This window comes from Phacochoerus africanus, chromosome 3 (assembly GCF_016906955.1).
Source record: "Phacochoerus africanus isolate WHEZ1 chromosome 3, ROS_Pafr_v1, whole genome shotgun sequence".
Taxonomy (NCBI): domain Eukaryota; kingdom Metazoa; phylum Chordata; class Mammalia; order Artiodactyla; family Suidae; genus Phacochoerus; species Phacochoerus africanus.
In genome coordinates, this window is record NC_062546.1 from 23,182,150 (window position 1) to 23,204,496 (window position 22,347).

Genomic DNA, 22,347 nt, shown 5'->3' on the forward strand with positions numbered 1-22,347 from the left:
AAAAAATTGACCTGACATTCATTTGGCAGCCAGACCTTTATTTGTCCCATTTCACATTCCATTCACATGTTTGTTTGAAGGGGAAATATTGCTGTCTGTGCGCATGGGGTGTTACACCAGATGGGGCTGATATACAATATACGGCGTAGGTCCCGTATTATCTTTCTAAATTTTTTTTGTTTTTTTTTTGCCTTTTCTAGGGTTGCTCCTGCGGCATATGGAGGTTCCCAGGCTAGGGATCTAATCGGAGCCGTAGCCACCGGCCTACGCCAGAGCCATAGCAACACCAGATCCAAGTCGTGTCTGCAACCCACACCACAGCTCACGGCAATGCCAGATCCTTAACCCACTGACCGAGGCCAGAGACCAAACCCGCAACCTCATGGTTCCTAGTCGGATTTGTTAACCACTGCACCACGATGGGAACGCCTATCTTTCTAAATCTTGATTACTTCTGAATTCCAAGCACATCTGGCCCCAAAGAATTTCGGAGAAACAATTATGCACCTGTGTATATAGATACCCCAAAAGTGAGTGTGTATTCACACAGGCCCTGCTCCCCCACATACTTCCCAGCCTCAGGGCCTGCCCTGACCCTGACCTTGGAAACCCTTCTTTATCTGGTTTCTAGGACACCATGGTCTTGTTTTCCTTCCGCCTCCCTGGTTGCTCCTTCTCAGTCTCCTAGGATGGACCCTCCTTTTCTCTCTGAACTGACCTCTTACTGTCACAGTCCCCAGGGCTCAGCCTTTAGGCTGTGTCTCTCCCTTACATACACTTAACTGCCATGGGGAGTTTGTCCAGGCACTTGGCTTAAATGGCTTTTCTTGTGTGTTGCACATCTATCTTGAATCTACAGAATCTGATCCATTGCACTGCCTACCCCCTCATCGCCCCATCTGAGGGCTTCTTGCCTGGATTATCACCATAGCCTCCTAACTGGTCTCCCTGCTTCTGCCCTGGCACCCTTCTGACAAGCATCTCATATTCAAAACAGGGCAGCACATACTCCATGTGGCTGCACTCTCTGGTGTTGTGCAGTATGGAGCTCTGCTGCTGCCCTATAAAGTACCTCACCACAGCAGCTAGAGTGATCTTGTAAAACTACAGGTCAGGCCAGTGTCACTCCTCGGTACAATCCTCTGGCTTCCATTTCACCCAGAGTAGAAGCTGAAGTCCCTGCAAAAGCCTGGTCAGCCAGCCTTGGTTCCTGTACCCCTCACTTCCTCCCTGGCTCTCACGCTCAGATATGTTCCTACCTCAGGGCCTTTGCATTTGCCGTGACCTTAACCTGGAATTCTCAACCTGCAGGTTTTCACATGGTTTGTTCTTTGACCTCCATTGGAACTTTGCCCAAATATCACCTTCTCTCTAAGGCTTTCTTTGACCACCAAGTGCAACACATCCTAGCTCCTTTCCTGGCTTTTTTTTTTTTTTCCCCCATAGTACCTATTATTATGGGGTATTCCATATATTTAATGACATTCTATGTATTTCACATATTTGTTTGTTTTCTTGCCACTGGAATGGAAGCTCAAGGGGACCAGGGTTTTTGTCTGTCTTGTTCACTGATGTATCCCCAGCTCCAAATACAGGGCCTGGCAGGTGGTAGGTGTTCAGTGTATATTTGTGGAATGAATAAATGAATGAATAATGAATGTGCACCCTAGCTAAAAGGTGGCTTCTTGGGAGTTCCTGTTGTGTTGAACTATGGTGTAGGTCGCAGGCTTGGCTTGGATCCCACATTGTTGTGGCTGTGGTGTAGGCCGGCAGCTGTAGCTCTGATTCGACCCTTAGCATGGGGACTTCCATATGCCACAGGAATATGGAAAACAAAAAAACAAACTAAAAAAAGAAGGTGGCTTCTTCTTCATCCCCATCCTGAACTAGACTCTGGTCTCCTGGGCTGGTTCTGGACTTCTGCCCAGAATCCCTTGGTGGCCCAGCAGGTTAAGAATCTGGCATTGTCACTTCTGCGGCTAAGGTCACAGCTGTGGCACAGGTTGCATCCCTGGCCCCAGAACTTACACATGCCATGGATGCAGCCAAAAAACAAAACAAAACAAAACAAAACCCTTCCCAGGAAGGCTCCCTTCTGTCCACTCAAACCTTTGTTTGTTTGCCCTTATCTATAATTACGAGGGTGCCTTGCAGCCCTTTTATTCCAACCACAGTGCCTGCTTGACAACCTAGCTATTTCTGAGTAGTTCTCAGGGGTGTCTCGTGGTCCCTGGGGCAGAAGAGGTGGTATGAGCCAGAAGGGCCTGACTCTCCAGCTGTGCCCCTTGGCTTGGATGGTGCCCAGGGGTCAAAGTTAAAATTAGGGAAGTTAGCACCAAGCTGGGGTGCCTTTGGTCCATCCTGCTCCATAAACCCCCTTTCTTTCTTCCCACCTGGCTATGTAACCTCCTTTCCATCTGGGCCACTAGCCTGTATCCCCTCCCCCTGAGGGTCACATTCCCCAGGCATGATGCCCTCCCACCCCCTGTTGAGTGTGGTTTTTAAAAAACAGGTAAATAGCATGAAGGAGCTGTACCTGCTGATGGAAGAAGAGGAAATAAATGCCCAACATTCTGATAATAAGACCTGCGCAGGGGACAGCTGGACCCAAAACACGGTGCGTTCTCAGCCCATTTCCAGTCCTGTCCTTTTCATTTGTTCCTTTGTGTTGTGTGATCACATCTTGCTGCTTTCTCTGACCTCAGTCCTATCAGGCACTAGGACTGCAGAGGCTTATTGCCTGATCACTGGCCCCAGTTGCTCAGTGCTATGGGGTATGTAGGTCACCCCAGAGCAGTGATAGAGGGTCAGATGATGGACTGTGTGGGGTCACAGGTGAGAGAGCAGTTAATTCTGTTTGGAGTGTAGGGGATGGTATTACAGAGAAGGGGGTCATAGGTGGTGGGCTTTGAAGGATGTATAGGAGCTTGCCTAATACAGAATGGGGAAAAGGCCATTCAGTACCAAGAGAACTATATGTGCAGAGGTGTGCCAAGGTATTCTGAGACTGTCTTCAGCTTGGGATGTACATAGTAGGGGTAAGGACATCAGGCTGGACTGACTTGTATGAAGAAGGGCCTTGTGACTGAGGATCAGAAACCGTCGTGTCAAGCCATGAGGAAGTGGAGCAGTGGAGTCAGGCTCCCAGAGTCACCCACAATAAGCTGGGTTATAGGTGGGTAAGGAAGGGTGCTGCCCAGTTTGGATGGAGGGAGCAAAACAGAGCCAGATAGCAGGACCCAGGGAAGAAGATTGGGCCTGAGTCAGGCAGTCAGGCTCCATGGTTCAGACTCCCCATCTAGCCTGTGGTGGGTCAGAGAAGGCAGATCCTGGACAAAGAGAAAGACCCAGGCTCAGCTGCTGCAGAGCTTCAGGGATGCCAGGCTCCAGCTCATATTCAGGCTAAATACTTGTTGTAACTACAGAATTTTGTGTTTATGTGAGGCTGGGATGCATGTCAGCCTAGGCGGTAGTCAGGACTGGGCTTGTTAGGCCTATTTTGTGGGGAGATGACCCAGAGAGGTCATGGGACTTGCCTGAAGCCTGGTGGAGTCCCAGGCTGGACTCTGGGTGACTTCCCAGCCCAGCCTCCCTTCCTCACTGCTCTGAAAGCTCCTGACCCAGGCCTTGCCCCCCTCTGTAGCCCAACGAGTACATCAAGACACTGGCCGACATGAAGGTGACGCTGAAGGAGCTATGCTGGCTGCTCCGGGATGAACGCCGAGGTCTGACTGAGCTTCAGCAACAGTTTGCAAAGGCCAAGGCCACCTGGGAGACAGAGCGAGCAGAGCTTAAGAGCCATATCACCCCGGTGAGTCTCCTACCTGTTAGAGACATCCCCCACCTTGTTCCCCTCTCGGCTAGGGCCTCAGCTGTCAGACTAGAGAGAAAGATGCCCAAGCCATGCTCCTAGAAGCATGGGAACCTCTTCACCTCCCTCGTGGCCCAGAGAGGGTGGGAGACTTGCCTAGAGTCACACAGCAAGGGTACCAGAAACAGTGGGGACTGAGGGTGCCTGGGCCAGGGAAGGCAGCTGAGGGATTGACAAGGGAGCATGGGGGCATTTCAGGCACCTCTGCCACACCATGTGTTCGCAGGTGAGGCCAGAACACTTAAATGCCTGTCTGCACCTGGTGACAACCTTATCCTCACACCCAGCCTTCTGCTGCCTGTGTCCTCAGAAGGATCCCCCTAACCTCCTGATACCTGGCTTGTTTTGTTCCTTCCATCCAAAGTGGGCAACTCCCTTCCTTACAACCCAGATGATCAAAGGAGCCTTAACCAGGAACCCTGGGTATTTGGTCTCTGCTGTGTGCCTGGAGGCAGGTTTCTTTCCCCCAACTCTGGTCTGAGAAGTGAGAGGGTGGGCTTTCTCCACCCCTCCCCTATGCCATAGCTCTGCAGAGCCCAGCTTCCCCCATCCTGCCCCTATGCAGGCAGCCTTCCCAGGCATCACGGACCCCTCAGAGGTGGGTATACTGATCCCTTTTGGACAAGTGACAAAACAACCACAGAGGAGTTAAATTTCTTCCCCAAGGTCACCCAGCTAGTAGTAGGTAGCAGACCTGACCCTTGCTCCCCAAACCTCTGCTCTCCTGGCTCCTCATGACCATGGTGCCACATTCTTCCCAATGCTCAGACTCCTGGCTTCCAGGTGCCAGCACTCTCTCCTCCCAATCCCCGCTGCAGATCTCATGGCTCCTGCCCCATCCGCACATTCCACAGTGTTCATTGCTCCTGTTCTCCCCCAACCCCAGCCATTCCAGGTTCGCCTCTCCCTGGGGACATGACCACAGCCTGGGGGGTGTGGGGTGCATGGATTCTTGAGATTGCACATTTACCTTCTGTCCATCCCCCAAGGTTTGGAGTCAAGAAAGCTGTCACACTGGGGTGATTCTTGCACACATACTTTATGTAACTGTGTGCATGTCCCCCACTAAAAACCCTAGTAAATACCAGGTAAGAGTTGAAATATCCTAAGAAGCAAGAACTAGGAACCTCTACTGTTTTATAGCTATGTGACCTGGGACAAATAACCTCTTTGAACATTTTTTTTTTTGTCTTTTTGCTATTTCTTTGGGCCGCTCCCGCGGCATATGGAGGTTCCCAGGCTAGGGGTCGAATCGGAGCTGTAGCCACTGGCCTACGCCAGAGGTGCAGCAATGCGGGATCCGAGCCGCGTCTGCAACCTACACCACAGCTCACGGCAACGCCGGATTGTTAACCCACTGAGCAAGGGCAGGGACCGAACCCGCAACCTCATGGTTCCTAGTCGGATTCGTTAACCACTGCGCCACGACGGGAACTCCTCTTTAAACATCTTATTCCTCTGTCAAATACTGAAAACGGTCATCACTAGAGTTCCCTGGTGGTTCAGCAGGTTAAGGATCCAGTGTTGTCCCTCACCATGGCTCAGGTCACTGCTTTGGCACAGGTTGATCCCCAGCCTAGAAACTTCCACATACTGTGGATGCAGCCAAAAAGGGAGGACAAAAAGAAAGAAAAAAAAATGGTAGTTACCTTCATGAGTTTTCTTGAGGACTCAGATAATGCCCGAAAAGCCCCTGGCGTGGAGCATGGTGTGTGTAAACTGCACCACACAAATCTTTTTTTTTTTTTCTTTTTCTTTTTAGGGCTGCACACTCGGCATATGGAGGTTCCCAGGCTAGGGGTTGAATCGGAGCTGTAGCTGCCGGCCTACACCACAGCCACAGCAACGCAGGATCCAAGCCACATCTGCAACCTACACCATAGCTCACGGCAACACCAGATCCTTAACCCACTGAGCGAGAGGGATCAAACCTGTGTCCTCATGGATGCTAGTCAGATTTGCTAACCTCTGAGGTACAATGGGAACTCCTGCACGAGTCTTAATTATGAGAAAAGTTTATAGTTCTGAGGAAGTCAGCAAAGGCTCCTGAGTATGGGGTCTTCTAAGGAGAGCTTCCTCCCCTGTCCCCCACTGGTGCCGGGAGGGAAGGAAGGAGAAGGGCAGAGGGGAAGGGTATGAGCCGCCCTGTTTGCTCTTCCTTCCGCAGATGGAGCTGAAGACTGGGAAGGGGGCTGGGGATCGGGTGGGGCCCGACTGGAAGGCAGCTCTGCAAAGGGAACGGGAAGAACAACAGCACCTCCTGGCTGAGTCCTACAGCGCAGTCATGGAGCTGACGCGGCAACTGCAGATTAGCGAGCACAACTGGGGCCAGGAAAAGCTTCAGCTGGTGGAGCGGCTTCAGGGTGAGAAGCAGCAGGTGGAGCAGCAGGTAAAGGAGCTGCAGAACCGTCTGAGCCAGGTGAGGCCTCTCCCAGCCCTAGTTGGCTTGAGCCACAGGGGCGTGGTGGTTGTTCTAGGCGCAGACCAGGATTACTCCTTCAGGTATAACTGGATGCATGTGCTCAGAGACTGCAATAGAGACCAGGTCTTTCTCTCTGCCAGTCTCAAAGGCTTGCTTTCCTCTGTGTTTTGTTCTGAAGCAAGCTGTCCTCAACTATGGCCTCTGTTTTGTGTTTTGTATCCTCACAGCTTAGCAATTGCAGTGGAGAGTTTTCCTTTTCCACAAGGCTCTGATCAACCATGTGTGAGTCATTTGCCCACATCTAGAGCCTGCCAAAACCCCAGAACCAAGAGAGAAGAACTAAGGCAGGCGTCTTCTGACCAAAAGGAGGAAATAGGAAAAATCATTGACCATTACACCCCCACTACAGTTAACATGCTCTGTGATTTTCCTCTTTTTTCTTCTTTTTCTTTTTTTTAATTTTTAAAAAAATTTTTGGCTGCGCCCATAGCATATGAAAGTTCCTAGGACAGGGATTGAACCCATGCCACAGCAGCAGCCCACGCCACTGCAGTGACCACACCAGATCTTTAACCTACTGTACCACAAAAGAACTCCTCTATTTCATCTTTGTATGAGTCAAATCAGGACTTCATCTTTATATGAGTCAAATATTGCAAAAGCATATTCTAGCCTTCTCCCTCCCTTTCTTGCTATTTAAATTTATATTCAGAGATTTTTTAAAAAATTGTTCATTGAATCATAATATATGTGTTGTTTACACTTTGCATCTTCCATGGAGAGCTGTTCATGTCAGAGTGTAGAGGCCAGTTTCATTCAATTTAATTGCTGCTTAGCATACCTAGTATGGAGACACCACTCCGTTGTCATTCAGCTGCCACTTAGCTGATACAGCTGTTCCAGGAATTGTAGCATGAATTAACATAACAATAAAAACTATTACTGTATTTGATATAATGATGCTTATGCATGAAAGTGCTTAGTTTCATGACCATTATCCAAACCCACTTTGTTGGTGGCTCAGAGCTGCTGCCTGCTGGGATGGTGGTTCCTGGTCCATGATCTGGGTCATCTGGACTGCAGAGTGGAGTCTGGGGACTGTCCCTACACAGAATGGGGCCCTGCTTACCCTTCCTGCACCTGACCGACCTCTTTATTCCTCCCAGCTGCAGAAAGCTGCTGACCCCTGGGTCCTGAAGCACTCGGACCTGGAGAAGCAGGACAACAGCTGGAAAGAGGTGAGTGGCATGGCAGGCCACCCATATTCTGTGCTCCTGGCTGCACTGGAAAGTTCCTCACTTGTAGGGAATGTGACAAGGAGGATACTCACCCTGTCCCACAGGTCACAACCTTACCTCCTTGGGCTTCTCAATCCTTCGGTCTCTATTTTATGGTTCTAGCCTTGAAACCTGTGAAGGTCTACCTGCCAGCTCCATCTTTCCATATCTGGGAGAAAGTCTAGGTGTCTCTCTGTGTTTCAGTTGTGCCTTTCTCAAAATCAGGGCCTCTGAAGAGCTGTATGATCTTGGGCAAGTCCCTGTCCCTCTCTGGGTCCCATTGCCTCATTGGTAAAATGGTAATCACATTCTCGGCCTTAGCCCAGCCTTGGTTGTGGCGATCAACTGGTGAATTTTGCCCCTAAGCCTCAGGTGCACTGTCCAATAGCAACACGCTGAGTAAGCAGATAGTGAACATATGGGCCTTTGCTCATGTCAGCTGAGAAAGTGGTGTATTAGTTAAGAGATTTGGTTGCAAGCAACAAAAACTAATTCTGGGAAACTGAAGCAGGAAAGGATTTCATTAGGGGCTCAAGAAGTCTGGTGATGCAGGTTCAGAAAACTGGTGCAAGTCTCGGGGGGACTTGTTCTGCAACTAGAGTGGGACAAAGCCCGGAGCAGACCTCAGGTCACTCACTGCTTTCACTGCAAAATGAACTGTGGGTGCTTTGTTGCTGCCACCACACTCAGAATAAGTTTTAAACAGACTCTCTTTCCTTGGGTTCTCTCTTGGCGCTCCGACTGGCCAAGCCTGGATCACATGCCTAGAAAGTGGGGGTTAGATGCCCTGTAGCCAGAAACTGACCAATGGGCATTCTAGATCAGTGCTGACATCACTCCTGCTCTACACGAGGAAACTCCCACACTGACCTCCTGTTATCTCCCCTTCATGTGCTATAGCCCAGGACTGACCCTTTCCTGTCTCTCTTTCTTGACAGACGCGTAGTGAGAAGATCCACGACAAGGAGGGCGTTTCTGAAGTCGAGCTGGGGGGAAACGGCTTGAAGAGGTGCTGGCGGCCTCTCTGCCCCGCCCCAGACCTGCCCCGCCCCACCCCCAGATCTGCCCCGCCCCCAGCCCCGCCCCATCCCCCAGATCTGCCCCTGAGAACACTGGGATATGGTTTCCATAGAACCCAAGACACTTAGGAGCTGGGAAACTTGTGGTGAGGGCAATTCTAGCCTGCAATTTTTTTATTTTTTTGATTTTTTTTGGCCGCCCCGCAGCATATGGAGTTCCTGGGCCAGGGATCACATCTGAGCCTTAGTCATGACCTAAGCCCAGCTGTGGCAGCACTGGGTCCTTAACCCACTGTGCTGGGCTGGGATCGAACCTACATCCCAGTTCTCCCAAGATGCCACCGATCCTGTTGAGCCACAACAGGAACTCCTGGCCTGCAATTTTTTGTTTGTTTGGTTTGTTTGATTTGGGGCATGGAAAACTAGGGCCCCAGCATAACAGCTGGGAGAGAAACTGTTTAGCTCTTCTTGGAGTTCTTTCTTCCTGTATCTGGAGTTGGGAAAGTCCAGCCAGGCTTCTCTTCCTGGAATTAGTGAGCAGCATCCTCTGGGTCCAGCCCTGTGCTATAGCCAAGGAAACCCCTAGAACTGCCAGGACCATGTCTCTACCATTAGGAATCCCATGAAAAGAGCAAGGGTAACAGCAGAACCACCCAGGGGCCGTGCGAGCAGCTAGAAGCCAGGCAGGTCCTCAGGGTAGGAAGGTGGCTCTGGAGTCATTGTGTGGGGTTTGAATTCCAGCCCTGCTGTGTCTGGCTCTGTGCCCTTGGGCTGTACTTCCCACATCCACCTCCTTGGATAACAGGAACTGCCCCTAGAGTTGTTGGAGGACTGAAAGGTCTGATGTGTGTGATGCTGTCACATATACCTGGCACTTACTGTCATCAGGCAGCACATGTGCCAGGTGCTGAAGATTAAATCGCATCCTAGTCTGGGTTCCCCCAAAAGCAAACCTTAAGATGAGAATTTGAGTGCAAATGGTACATTTGGGAGGGGATTCCAGGGAAGGCCTGGAAATGAGACAGGGAGAAGAAGGCTCCATAAAAGAGGTGTGATCAACCAGGTAATATGTGGGCATCTGAAGCTCTGTTTCACTGAAGATCTTTGTGAGCCAGAGCAGAGCATGAGTTCTCCCACCTAGGGGAAAGGAGGCTGGTACCAAACAACCATATCCCACTCACTGTTTGTTGAGGGCCATTGCGTTTAGGGCCATAAACCCTATGATCTTTCTAGCTTCCTTTGTCTAGCTTCCTTCCTTCCCTATGATCACTTCTAGCAAAGTGTGCTCCAGCAGAGAGAAAAAAAGCCCTCAGGTGGGGAATGGCGGGTGCTCAGAGCCTGCAGTGTTGGGTGTAGGTGTGAGGATGGAGGGGATGAGGGGCATGACGGCATCTTCTACAGGAGGTGAGCAGCACCATCGTGGTCCCAGCCCCCTGGGAAGTGTACAGGCCAGGGAGGAAGACCAAATGCCTGCTCCATGTAAGGCGTCTTCCACCAACACTGCCCTTTCTCCTCCACTCTTTCCAGGACCAAATCTGTTTCCTCCATGTCGGAGTTTGAAAGTTTGCTGGACTGTTCCCCCTACCTCGCTGGAGAAGCCGCCCGGGGCAAGAAACTGCCCAGCAGTCCTGCCTTTGCCTTTGTGGGCCCCCAGCCGGTGGAACCGGAAAAGGCGGCCCCAGAACAGCCAGGGCTCTCGCCTGGGGACTGCAACCGCCTGGGCGCCCTGGGCTGCCCGGAGCCCTCAGGGAGGCAGATGCAGCGCAGCTACACAGCACCTGACAAGACCGGCATCCGTGTCTATTACAGCCCCCCGGTGGCCCGGCGCCTGGGGGTCCCCGTGGTCCATGACAGGGAAGGCAAGATCATCATCGAGCCCGGCTTCCTCTTCACCACAGCCAAGCCCAAAGAGTCGGCCGAGGCCGATAGGCTGGCTGAGAGCTCCTACAGCCGCTGGCTCTGCAACTTCTCCCGGCAGCGCCTGGACGGGGGCTCCGGCAGTGGTCCCTCCGCGCCTGGGCCCACCTTCCCAGCGGCCCTGCATGACTTTGAGATGTCAGGCAACATGAGCGACGACATGAAGGAGATCACCAACTGCGTGCGCCAGGCCATGCGCTCAGGCTCGCTGGAGAGGAAGATGAAGAGCACGTCCAGCCAGACGGTGGGCCTGGCCAGCGTGGGCACGCAGACCATCCGCACGGTCAGCGTGGGCCTGCAGACCGACCCGCCCCGCAGCAGCCTGCACGGCAAGAGCTGGTCGCCCCGTAGCTCCTCGCTGGTGTCCGTGCGCAGCAAGCAGATCGCTTCCTCCCTGGACAAGGTGCACTCGCGCATCGAGCGGCCCTGCTGCTCACCCAAGTACGGTTCCCCCAAGCTCCAGAGGCGGTCTGTGTCCAAGCTGGACGGGGCCAAGGACCGCAGCCTGTGGAACCTGCACCAGGGCAAGCAGAACGGCTCGGCCTGGGCCCGCTCCACCACCACGCGGGACAGCCCCGTGCTAAGAAACATCAACGACGGGCTATCCAGCCTCTTCAGCGTGGTGGAGCACTCGGGGAGCACGGAGTCCGTCTGGAAACTGGGCATGTCCGAGGCCCGGGCCAAGCCCGAGCCTCCCAAGTACGGCATCGTGCAGGAGTTCTTCCGCAACGTGTGTGGCCGGGCGCCCAGCCCCACCGCCACCCCTGGGGAGGAGGGCCCCAAGAAGCCGGAGCCGCTTTCCCCCGCCAGCTACCATCAGCCGGAGGGCGTGGCCAGGATCGTGAACAAGAAGGCGGCCAAGCCAGGCAGCAGCGAGGAGGCCAGGCTCTCCGTGCCCCCCCAGGTGGGAAAGGACGGTGTCCCTCGGGATGGAGATGGAACCACGGTCCTTCTCAGTGAGGTAGGTGGGGTCTGCCCTTTTTCTTGGAAGGTGAGGTTGCCTTATAAGTTTTCCTTAGTTTTCAAACTCAGGAATGTGGTGTGTGTTTCAGAAAGGCTTTGTGCTGGTCTGAGATGGGGGTCCGAGGGCCCCAGACCTAGAACAGCAGACCTGAGGGACACATGGTCTGAATGCAAGAGACTAGTGAGCATGGCTTCCCCAGATGCTTTGCCACCACACCCTAGAGATTGCCAGCATCCCATCCAGGGAAGAGGCATGCACACGGCTCGCCCGCCACCCGGCGGTGTGCGGAGCCAGCTCCTTTGGTCAGTGACAGCTAATCATGTACATCCCTGTGTTCAGCGATGTCACCTTAGTAGCTTGAGATTGGCCACTGTGGGAGAATTTACACTGAAAATTGCAAGTGCTGCAAATCAGGGTTTCCCCTCTCACTCCTGGAAATCTAGTTATTAACCATTAGCAGCACAGCACTACCTCCACCCCACCAAGATTCCACTTAAATGCTTCCATTTTCTCTCTTTGCTGCACACCCCACTCCTATGGTCAATTTCAGATTTAGTTGAGGATTAGGTGCCTGTTAGTAAAAGAATGCATGTATGTTAGCTTTGCAGAAAGGAAAATGGCAAGAGTACCTTATGGAACCCAAGGGCAGGGACCTGAGAAGCCCCCAGAGGCTGCAGTCTCCCTCTCCTCTCTTTTGAGCTTCGTTTTCTCTGAAGTCCTCTTCCTCCCTCTGTCTCTGCTGTATTTGCACATGGTCCAGGAGGGCTGTCCCAGCTCTACTTTTATCACATCTTCCACCTGAGAGAGACTGACTCAGATCCTTCTGTCCCAGTTCCACTTTTGGGGAAGAAACTGGTCTAACTTGAGTCCAGCGGACGCCCTTGGTCCAATCAGCTGCAGTCAGGGGTGGGTATCATGGTCTGCAGTGCCTGGAGTGAAGCAAGGCTGTAGGCGGAGGCACAGAGAGGTGGCCTGGGCTGGGACTGACCCCTGTGATTTTGTACATATTGTACGTTTAGCTGGTTTCTAGATTTTCCCTATTCTACATAATTCTGTGGTGAACATATTGACATAAAAGCATTTTTCCATATCACAGACTATTTCCTTAGGTTCGAGTTATAGAAATGGGATTCCAGGATAAGAAAAACTATAAATTGTTAAACGTATTTGATAAGTGTTGCTAAATTGTCTTTCCAATTTCTAGAGCCCCCAGGAGTGTGTGGTGAGAGCTTTACTTCTCTGGCTGCATTAAAAACCTTTAAATATTTATTCCAATTTTTTTAACTTTAAGAATACTTTTTAGGGCGTTCTCGTCGTAGCTCAGCAGTTGACAAAATTGACTAGTATCCATGAGGACACGGGTTTGATCCCTGGCCTTGCTCAGTGGGTTAAGGATCCAGTGTTGCCGTGAGCTGTGGTGTAGGTTGCAGACAAAGCTCAAATGCCACATTGCTGTGGCTGTGGCGTAGGCCAGCAGCTACAGCTCCAATTGGATCCTGAGCCTGGGAACTTCCATTTGCTGCGGGTATGTCCCTAAAAAGAAAAAAAAAAAACCCGAAAACAACTTTTTGCATTTAATATACAAGCTAAACATATCATAAAAAAATATAGCTCACTGAATTCTTAAAAATGGAACACACCCATTGTATTAGAGTTTTCCAGAAAAACAAAACCAATATGGTTTGTGTATGTGCACGCATATATGTGTGTGTATGTGTGTGTGTGTATGTATATATGGGGGAGGTGGACAGAGAGAGACAGAGACAGAGAGATTGGTTTATTGTATTGCAAGCTGGAGACCCAGGACAGCCAATGGTTTAGTTCCTGTCTGAGTCCAAAAATGTGAGAACCAGGAAAACCTTTGGCCCAGCAGGTTAAAGATCTGGCATTGTCACTGCAGCAGCTCAGGTTGCTGCTGTGGCATGGTTTTGATCCCTGGCCCAGGTACTTCTGCATGCCGAGGGTGTGGCTGAAAATAAATAAATAAAAATTGGTCCAGGGAGAGGCTGCTATTCCTGGGAACTGGTCCCTGGGTGCAGCTGAGTCCAAATCCCTTGCCTGGCTGGCTGTCCCTGGGTCGTCAGTGCTTTCTGGCTCCTCCTGACTTCTTCCTCCCTCGTCTCAGGATGCCGTGTGTGACTGTAGCACCCAGTCTCTCACCTCCTGCTTCGCCCGGCCATCCCGCTCTGCCATCCGCCACTCTCCTTCCAAGTGCAGACTGCACCCTTCAGAGTCTGGCTGGGGTGGGGAGGAGAGGGCAGTGCCCCCCAGCGAGTGACAGAGAAGCCAAGCTCCCTCACCTCAACCAGCCCAGTCCCTGGACAACGGAAGGGAACCAGCGGAGAGGAGATGAGGCAAGGGTCCCGTGCCCTCTGCATCCCTCGCCCTGGAGGGACAGCAGCTGCACCACTGCCAGAGAAGAGCTTTCCCATCCAGGTAAAGCGGGGTCTCCTGCTGACTGCTGGGTGGTGACCTCTCACTTCCTAGGGGAAGGCAGTGAGTGGGAAAAAGACCAAAACTGGGCTCCTGAAGCATCTCCAGAGAGATCCCAGGGGAGCTAATCCCTGGATCATAAGGGAGACACTTGCCTGGCTCTACCCACACCCACTTCTCAAAGATCCAAGGAAAGGATACACTTCCAGCCTCACCCCTCAGGGAAAAGGGTTCACAGAGATGTTCCTTGCCAACCACATCTGTCTTCATGGGGAGGAAACACCAATGAGAAGAACAGGCTTTGCTCTCGGGCTCAATTTGGGCTTCCTGGTGGAGCTTAGCTGGGCATCACCCCATCCCATCCTTTCCCCCACCACCTCCTCCTGCCAGCCCCGCTGCTCTGGTGAGGTGTGGCTCTGGGGATATGATAGGGCAATAGCCGGGGGCATGTATCTGCTTGGAATCCTAAAGCCCTGGATCTCCCTGCCCACAGCCTGGATGCAGCAAGGACTAGAAGACGAGGTAGAAATGTGTGGGGCTCAAGGGTTGGGGAGCCACCAGAACTGCCAAGATGACTTGGGGAGCCCCAACCTTCCCAAGAGACTCCTTGAGGACAGGAATAGGTAGAGTCAGTCTCAAGACGTGGAGCACAGATAAATGCCTCATTGTCCACTGCCTTGATCACTGGGGCCTCTCTCCCCGGCAACCTGGGGGCACCACATCTCCACTGTGTTTACATCCTACAGCCGGTGAAGGGCGAAGATATTCCCCAAAGAGACTCCCAGTTGGCCAGGTCAGGCCAAGGAGCCTTCCAAGAGGCTGGTGCCCCAGGACGTGGCGGTAGACTGAGGCCTGGAAACACATTTCTTGCCTAGGTTGTTTATTTGAGTTTTTCTTACTATAAATATTTAAGGTGGTTTTACTTTATTTTAATAATTTAATTTACCCCAAAGTCCCTAAGGTAATTTATTGCAAGTCAAGACATGTCCTCTCACCACTGGGACAAGGCAGGGCTTCTAACATGGGGGGTGGGTGCAGGGCCCCCATGTGGATGAGGCCGCTCAGCAGCCCAGCTCCGTTCCCCTGATCAGGTTTGGCGACACCCCCCACCCCCCATCCCCCCCGCAGAGCTGGGGCCCTGCAGCTGACCATTCGGCCCCCGAGCTCTCCTTCACACTCGATACCCGGTACTTGCCCAGCCCCCAGCGGTCAGTCTGTAGGTTCTGACTGACGGGGTGGAGGGCTGGACCAGCGTCATCACTCCCCAGACATTTTCCATTTTCCTCCTCATTTTTCTCCCTCCTTCTGACACCTTTTTTAAAATGAGTCAAGCACGGATTTCTAAGGCTTTATCAAGAGCATGGAGATCTCTCCAAGTTCCCTCAGTGAGAACTCGCAGGAAAACAGGACTGCACTTCGAGAATGTTGTTGATTGCAGCTTTGCACATGGATCTGAGCGTGACTGCCAGCCTGCCTCGGTTCTCACCAGCCCACCAGCCTTTTCACCAGCCTCTTTCCTTAGCCTTATGGACTCTCCTGGCTCATCTCCCAGCCCCACCTCCACTGCCCACCCTGCCCCATGTCCCATGTGAGCTGCCTGAGCCTTCAGACGGATCGTAACTCAGCTCACTGCACTGTGGTGTCGGGGGACTGAGACGGCCTTGGTGCAGGTGAACCCGTTTTGGTCGCACACATGCCTGCACATCTGCGTGTTGCTGGTGGGGGTGCTCAGAGTGGAAACACCAGGATAAAGCTTACCTGTGAAATCCCCACCAGAAAAACCAAAAGCCAGCAGCTCTGTTAGTTTCCCCCGCCCCAGGACTCAGGAGATAGCTCTGCCTTCCCACCCACCAGCTCCCAGTCTTGCCCTTTCTGGGGCACCTGGACCCATGACCCATATTCCTTCCTCTCCATTCCCTACTGGCAGAACTTTGGGGTGACGTTAGTGCAACCAGCCGCCTCCTCACGCCATAGCGCCCTGCGTGGGCAGAGCAGGCTGACCGATGGAGCCGTGGGCCAGTCCCTCTGTGACGCTAATGCTCCCACCCAAGAGGTCAGGGGGCCCCTCCAAGGTTATCTCCAAGTGAGGGGATTCACATGAGGCCACAAGCCACCAGAGGCCTTCTGCCACCTCCCCGAGCTGCAGAGGGCCAGGGAGGCTGTGCTTCTAGCCTTGGGGAGAAATCCTCGCAAGACCTGAACCCTGCGGACCGCTCCGCTCAGCCTTACTGTCCTTCTCATCCACGATTGTCCTGCCATCCTGTCTCAGAGCCGGGCCACCGGCCCTCAGAGTGTCAGAGGCCCCAGGTCTTGACACCCCAATAAAGTCCCAGTTTCTGCTTCCTGCATGCCACTGTGCAAGGTCACTCATCACTGTTCCTACAGAAGCCTCTGGACGTGGGGCTGGATGGGGTTGAAAATGTTACATGTAAATATTGGTTGGGTTTGATTTTTTAGCTTTTTAATTAGTAACTGGTTGTGTTTTCTTTTGGGGGGTGGGGTTTGGTTTGTAAAAACTCTCTACTCTTTTGGAATGTAATTTCTAAGTTTGTTTGTTTCCTCAAATGCCTTTTAAGTCGTGGTAACATTCCCAAAGCAGAAAACTGCCTGGCCCGCCCTGGGGACTCCTCTGGAGCATTGGGTCCCAGGAAGGAACACTGCCCTTTCCCCCTTTCCCGCTACCCCTGGCCTTTCTGCTCCTAGCAACTTCCTTTCCTTCTCTTCCCCCTCCTCTGTACTTCTTTTTCCTTTCCCTCATTTCCATTCTCTTCAGCCAGAGTCCCAAGGAACCCTGGGGTCCTAGTTCCCTACCAACCACTAGGCTTGGATCTATTATGTTGGCACCAGTTGAGGGGAAATGTGAGACCAGTTGGCATAGTTGACCCCAGACTTGACGCATTTGTTGCTCAGGCTTGACCTCTTCCCCGAGCCAAATTAGACCCTCCTGGGAGCAATGATGTCTGTCTTGGAAATGAAAATCAGACCACTTTGGCACCTCAGTGGCTCCTCAGTCCTGTATGCACAAGGCGTTCAGATCCGAGTCTCTGTCTCCCTGGCAGCCCTTCCCCCGCCCTCAATTCTTTCCCCACTGAAAGCTGACCAATTTAAAAAACCCTCCAAGAGGTCTTGCCCCAAATGGGCCCCTCCCCTTGGTCCTCCCAGGGACACTCCTCTACCAGCCACTCTCCCAGGTGACAAAGTCGAGGGCCCAAAGACTTGACCTTGTTACACCCTGCTTGCCTCAGGCCTCCCTTGTGCCTGCTCCCATGCACCTTTTATGATTTCATCACCCCTTCCAGGCCCTTCCTCCCTCTCCTCTTCCATCTAGCATGCCCCCAGCTTTACCAGCCTTCCAGCTCTCCAGTCCCATTACCTCTTCATTAATAATAGTCCCCTGCACACCCCTCCTAGAGCATGTGCTGTTTAGAAATTGCTTTCCCATGCCACTTCTCCTTCAACCTTCTAAGGGTCAGGTCTGGAAGACAACCTCGGCAGGACGGGGGTTAGTGTTCCCACTGTGCAGATGAGGCAACTGAGGGGCAGATCTTATCCCAGAGACATCTAACTGGAAAGTCAGCAGGTTTAGACTAGAACCTGGGTTCACTGGATCCCACAACCCAACTCTGTCCTGCTTGCTGTGTAAACCCACTGCCCCCCTGAAAAATGCCACTGAATATGCCACTGCCCAACCCAGACATAAAACCAGCCCACTCTAAAGTGTTGGACCCACGTGTCTCAGAGCGTGGTATAGGAACCCCTTGCATCAGAATCCTCTGAGGGCATTCCAAAATGCAGCTTCCTGGGCCCCACCTTGGCCTCTGGGCCAGGAATCTGCATATTTAACAAACTCCCAGGGAGATACTGAGCACCAGTGGCCACACCATTGACATTCACAGCCCTGATCTTTAGGCTGTCTTTCTTTTAACCAAATAGCCAAGGTGTTATATCTTAAAAAGAGCACTGAGCTGGGAATTGGGGGACCTAGTCCTCAACCCAGCTCTAATTTGGATTAATTGTGCTGAGAATTTCCAAAAAGCACCAGAGGCAATTTACAGTCTCAGTCTTAAGGTTCAATGAGACAACAGGAGAGGGAAGTTCCCTGGTGGCACAGAGAGTTAAGGATCTGGTGTTGTTCTTGCAATGGTGTGGTGTGGGTTCTATCCCTGGCCCGGGAACTTCCACTTGCTGTGGGAGTGGCCCCAAAAAAGATAACAGGAAAAAAGTCAAGAAGCAAGAGAAATTATGAGACCAGTTGGCATAGTTGACCCCAGACTTGACGCATTTATTGCTCAGGCCTGACCTCTTCCCCGAGCCAAATTAGACCCTCCTGGGAGCAATGATGTCTGTCTTGGAAATGAAAATCAGACCACTTTGGCACCTCAGTGGCTCCTCAGTCCTGTATGCACAAGGCATTCAGATCTTGAATCTTATCTGACATAATTCCCAGAATCCTGCAATTAAATTTTACTCTTGAGTTTCCTGGTAGCCACTGTAAAAAGAGAAACACATCAGATTTCATGATGTGTTTTATTCAGATCTGAATCTTATCTGACATAATTCTCAGAATCCTGCAATTAAATTTTACTCTTGAGTTTCCTGGTAGCCACTGTAAAAAGAGAAACACATCAGATTTCATGACTCTCATCATCCAGTCATGGAAAATAACCATATTTGCCCCAGGAGACAAACTCTTCTACAGCTGATTTAGAGCATGTTACTTCCAAGGCCACTAAACCAGTTGCAGTGTGAACCTAAGGTGCAAGAATGTTTTCCATGTCACTCTTTTAAAAATAATAATAAACGTCCACCAACTTGAATGACCTTGGCGCCCAGAGCATGTGGCTAGTCTGTGCCTTGGTTCCTCCAGCTATAAAGTGGGAGAATGTCCTTCACCCTCGTGTGGCTGTGGTGAGGACCAAATACAATACTGTGCCTGTCAATCTACTTGGAAAGCATAAGGTTCTAAACTAACAGCAGGTGGTCTGTTCACACTCACGGTCCGCAGGCCAGCCCGCTAGTGCCCTGGCCCTTGAACCGACACACCCCTCACTAGTCCTAGTTAATAGAAAGGGTGATAAACTGGACCAACTCTCTCACTTTTTAAAAAATTGTGGCAAAACATGCATAACGTAAAACTAACCATTTTGGTCATTTTTAAGTGGCTTTAAATACATTCACAAGGTTGTACAACCACCTCCACTGTCCATTTCCAGAACTTTTTCATCACCCCAAACTGAAAGTCTACATCCACTAAATAGCAACTCCCCATCGCTCTACCCCTGGCCCCTGGTAACCTCTGTTCTACTTTCTGTCTTTATGAATTTGCCTATTCTAAGTCCTCGTATAAGTGGCATCATACAGTGTTTGTCTTTTTGTGTCAAACTGCCTCACTTTTTTGGATGAGGAATTAGGCCCAGAGAAGGGAGTGGCTGACTCAAGGTCAGACAGCAAACTAGAGGCAGCGTTGGAACCAGAACCCAGGTTTCCTGCCTCCCAGCAGGTCTGCATCCCAGTGGGGAGTGAGATGCCACCTACCATTCTGTGGTCTTGGTTGAACCTCTTCCTCTCTCTGGGTTCCTTCTGTTCACTCCCCCTACCCACCCATCTTCTCTTTTTATCATCTTCCTCCAAAGCTCCCCTTCTGCCTCCTCTTCAGCTGGTTCCCACCAGCAGACAGTCTCCCGACTGTGGCCAGGTTTCCCCCTTGTGAGACCCGGGCTTATTTGTAGCACCCATCTCTCAGCCCTCCCAGAATGGCCTCCCCCACTCTGCCGGCTTCCCATGGATTCCCCTGTAACCTCAGCCACCCCCCTCCCTGTCCCCTCGGCCTCACATTCCCATCCTCCCCTGTCTGTGGTCTTCCAGCTCCCGATGTATGCTTTCAGATCTGGTTGTGTTTCCTGGGTTCTGTTTTGTGTTTTCTCACACCAAAACGGGTACCTTTCCCCAGCTTGGCCCCATTGACCACCCCCACCCCACTCCAGCCCAGAAAGACATCCCCCCATCCCACCCTTGAGTCATGTTGTCTTCTGTCTACAGCCTCCTGGACTTTCCATGGACTAGCAGGGTGGGGGGAGGCTTGGATTCCCCCTTTCAGCCTCCTCTACCCTGCCCAGTCAGTCCTACCTGGCCTTGTTTGAAAAGCAGGTGCAGCCTGCCTTAGGTTCTTCTCTCCTTCTCCCAGCCATCTGGCCATTTGACATCCCACCATCCTCTCCACTTTCCCCTGGACCTCACTGCCTCTGGAGCATCTCGTCCTGGCAGAACCTGTAACCCACCTGGCACCACCCCTACCCCTCCCGACAATGTTTGCAGTTTGTGAAGTCTGAAGACCCAAGAACCAAAGGGGACTGGTGACATGATGCTGGGCCCAAGTCCCCTGCCCAGGGCTCCTCCCCGCCCCTCCCTCACCCCTCTTGGACCCTCCTTTGTCCATCCCATCAGCCCTACTCCCCTCCCTTCCTGCCCTTCATCAGTTCTCTGGACCCCAGGCCCTAAGGAAAGGAGCTTTAGTTTCCCCTAAGTGTCCTTGAAGGGCCGAAGTCACCCTGTCACTCTCCATTCTGATACACCCAAACTACTCCTATGAAAAAGAACCTCGGCCAGGAGTCTGGAGACCTGGCCTGGGTAGATGTGTTAACTTCTCTTTGGTTGTGTGATTTTACAATAAGCATAAGATCATCCTCAGGGCCTCAGAGCACCCCTCGTGTTTTGGGGTCCTGCATCACCATTCTCTCTCCACTGGGCCCTGGTATCCTGGCTCCTCTCTCAGCCCTGCTACTGATCTCTGTGCCTTAGTTTACTTCTCCGCACAGGGGGGCTCATCACAAGTCTGTTCCCAGCAGCATCCCAGACACTTTGGTGCCTCTCAAGCAGGGCCTAGCCAGCTGTGGCCCAGCTGCTTGGCACTGTCTTGGGTACCAGGTTGCTGAGGATAAGATGCTTGGAGGTTCTCAAAGAAGGCAGGAGCATCACCTGGAAACTTGATAGAAATGCAGAGTATTAGCCCCATCCAAGACCTACAGAATTAGCACATTTTGGGGTGGGGGTGGGGGTACCAGCAAGCGGGAGTTTAACACGCTCTCCTGGTGATTCTGATGGACGCAGGAGTTTGCCACCTGCTGACCTAGACTAACAATTAGTGTGCCCTGGTGAGAGACTGAGGCTGGCCCTGACCAGGAATAGATGGGAGACACCAACCTCATCTGGACTCCTGAGAGATTGGGAGCCCTCCATCCACCCCTGACCCAAAGCAAAACAAAACTATATTCTCCTCTTCCTGGAAACTGAAGGGCTAGGAGAAAGCATATGTTTTTCCTTTCTTTGCCCTTGGCTCAGTTCCAGTTCTACCCACCTTTCTTGCACTTATCTGGGCTTTACAGAAGATTGTATAGGCTTGTGCCAGCCAAGCAGGGGGTGGGAGTCCTGGTAGTGGGGGGCGGGAGGGGGGAAGACCCTGACCATTTATCCCTTGGGAACCTCACCACAGGCTTATGGCCTCTCTTCACATGAAAAGAAATTTAACTCCTCAAAGAAAGAATCCTAAATCCCCAGCCAGGTTCTCCTCCTTCTCCCGCCTCCAGGGAGACCTTGTAGACAGTGCCAAAAACCAGCTCCAGCCCCCAGCGACTGGGGAAGAGAGCCAGAAGCTGTCCCTCCTCTTCATCCTGGCCCCTTCCCCAACCCCCGCCAATACTGTGAAGCCCCTTTCCTGACCATCTTGGTTTCCTTGTGCGGACCCTGCAGTCATGGGCCCTAGGGGTCCTCCAGGGGAAAGCTTTTGGGAGGGAAGGGACCAAGGGCATCCTTGGGCCAAACCGTCCGCCTCTCCTGTCCACTGTTCTCTCCTCCCCACTCCTGTCTTCAAAAGGCTCCTCGCCAGGATGGATTGGGTGCTAGGACGACCATGGTCCATCCAGTCTGCCAGCTCTCCTTGCCCCCGTGTCTTATTTCAGACATGAGAATAACTGTACAGTGTAAACTTACAAAGGGTTTTTAATGGTTGTAGATTGGAAATAAAGTATGTCATATGAACAGTTTCTATGGACTTGGCCTCTTCTCTGATTTCTCTTGTGGGGTGGGTAGGGTTCCCAGCAGACTTGAAACTTGATTCTACCCCACCCACAGTGGCCTGGGACAGAAGGAGTGCTGGAAATGCCATAGCCTGGTGACTGGGGTTTCTTGGGAAGAGCCACTAGAGGTTCTTGGCTATTGACTGCTGACACCTCAGAGTCTCCCAAGAAGAGTGGTATGGCCACTGAGAAGCAAATGCAAAGTCATCAAAAATGGAATTGAGGGGGGTTCCCATCGTGGCTCAGTGGTAACGAACCTGACTAGTGTCTATGAAGATGCGAGTTTGATCTCTGGCCTCACTCAGTGGGTTAAGGATCCCGCATTGCTGTGGCTGTGGTGTAGGCTGGCAACTGTAGCTCTGATTCAACTTC

The 22,347-nt window shown here is 52.0% G+C and overlaps 1 protein-coding gene across 1 annotated transcript in view; it reads left to right on the forward strand.

The window, feature by feature from the left end:
* SOGA1 (suppressor of glucose, autophagy associated 1) overlaps nucleotides 1–21,942 on the forward strand; it is a 79,365-nt gene extending 57,423 nt beyond the window's left edge. Inside the window, exons 9-15 of the mRNA XM_047771144.1 lie at nucleotides 2,513–2,617; nucleotides 3,644–3,811; nucleotides 6,039–6,290; nucleotides 7,460–7,531; nucleotides 8,509–8,579; nucleotides 10,117–11,467; nucleotides 13,596–21,942. Coding sequence (XP_047627100.1) covers nucleotides 2,513–2,617; nucleotides 3,644–3,811; nucleotides 6,039–6,290; nucleotides 7,460–7,531; nucleotides 8,509–8,579; nucleotides 10,117–11,467; nucleotides 13,596–13,748 — 2,172 coding nt within the window. The 3' untranslated portion in view covers nucleotides 13,749–21,942. The remainder of the gene's footprint in view (nucleotides 1–2,512; nucleotides 2,618–3,643; nucleotides 3,812–6,038; nucleotides 6,291–7,459; nucleotides 7,532–8,508; nucleotides 8,580–10,116; nucleotides 11,468–13,595) is intronic.
* Nucleotides 21,943–22,347: the final 405 nt, after the last annotated feature.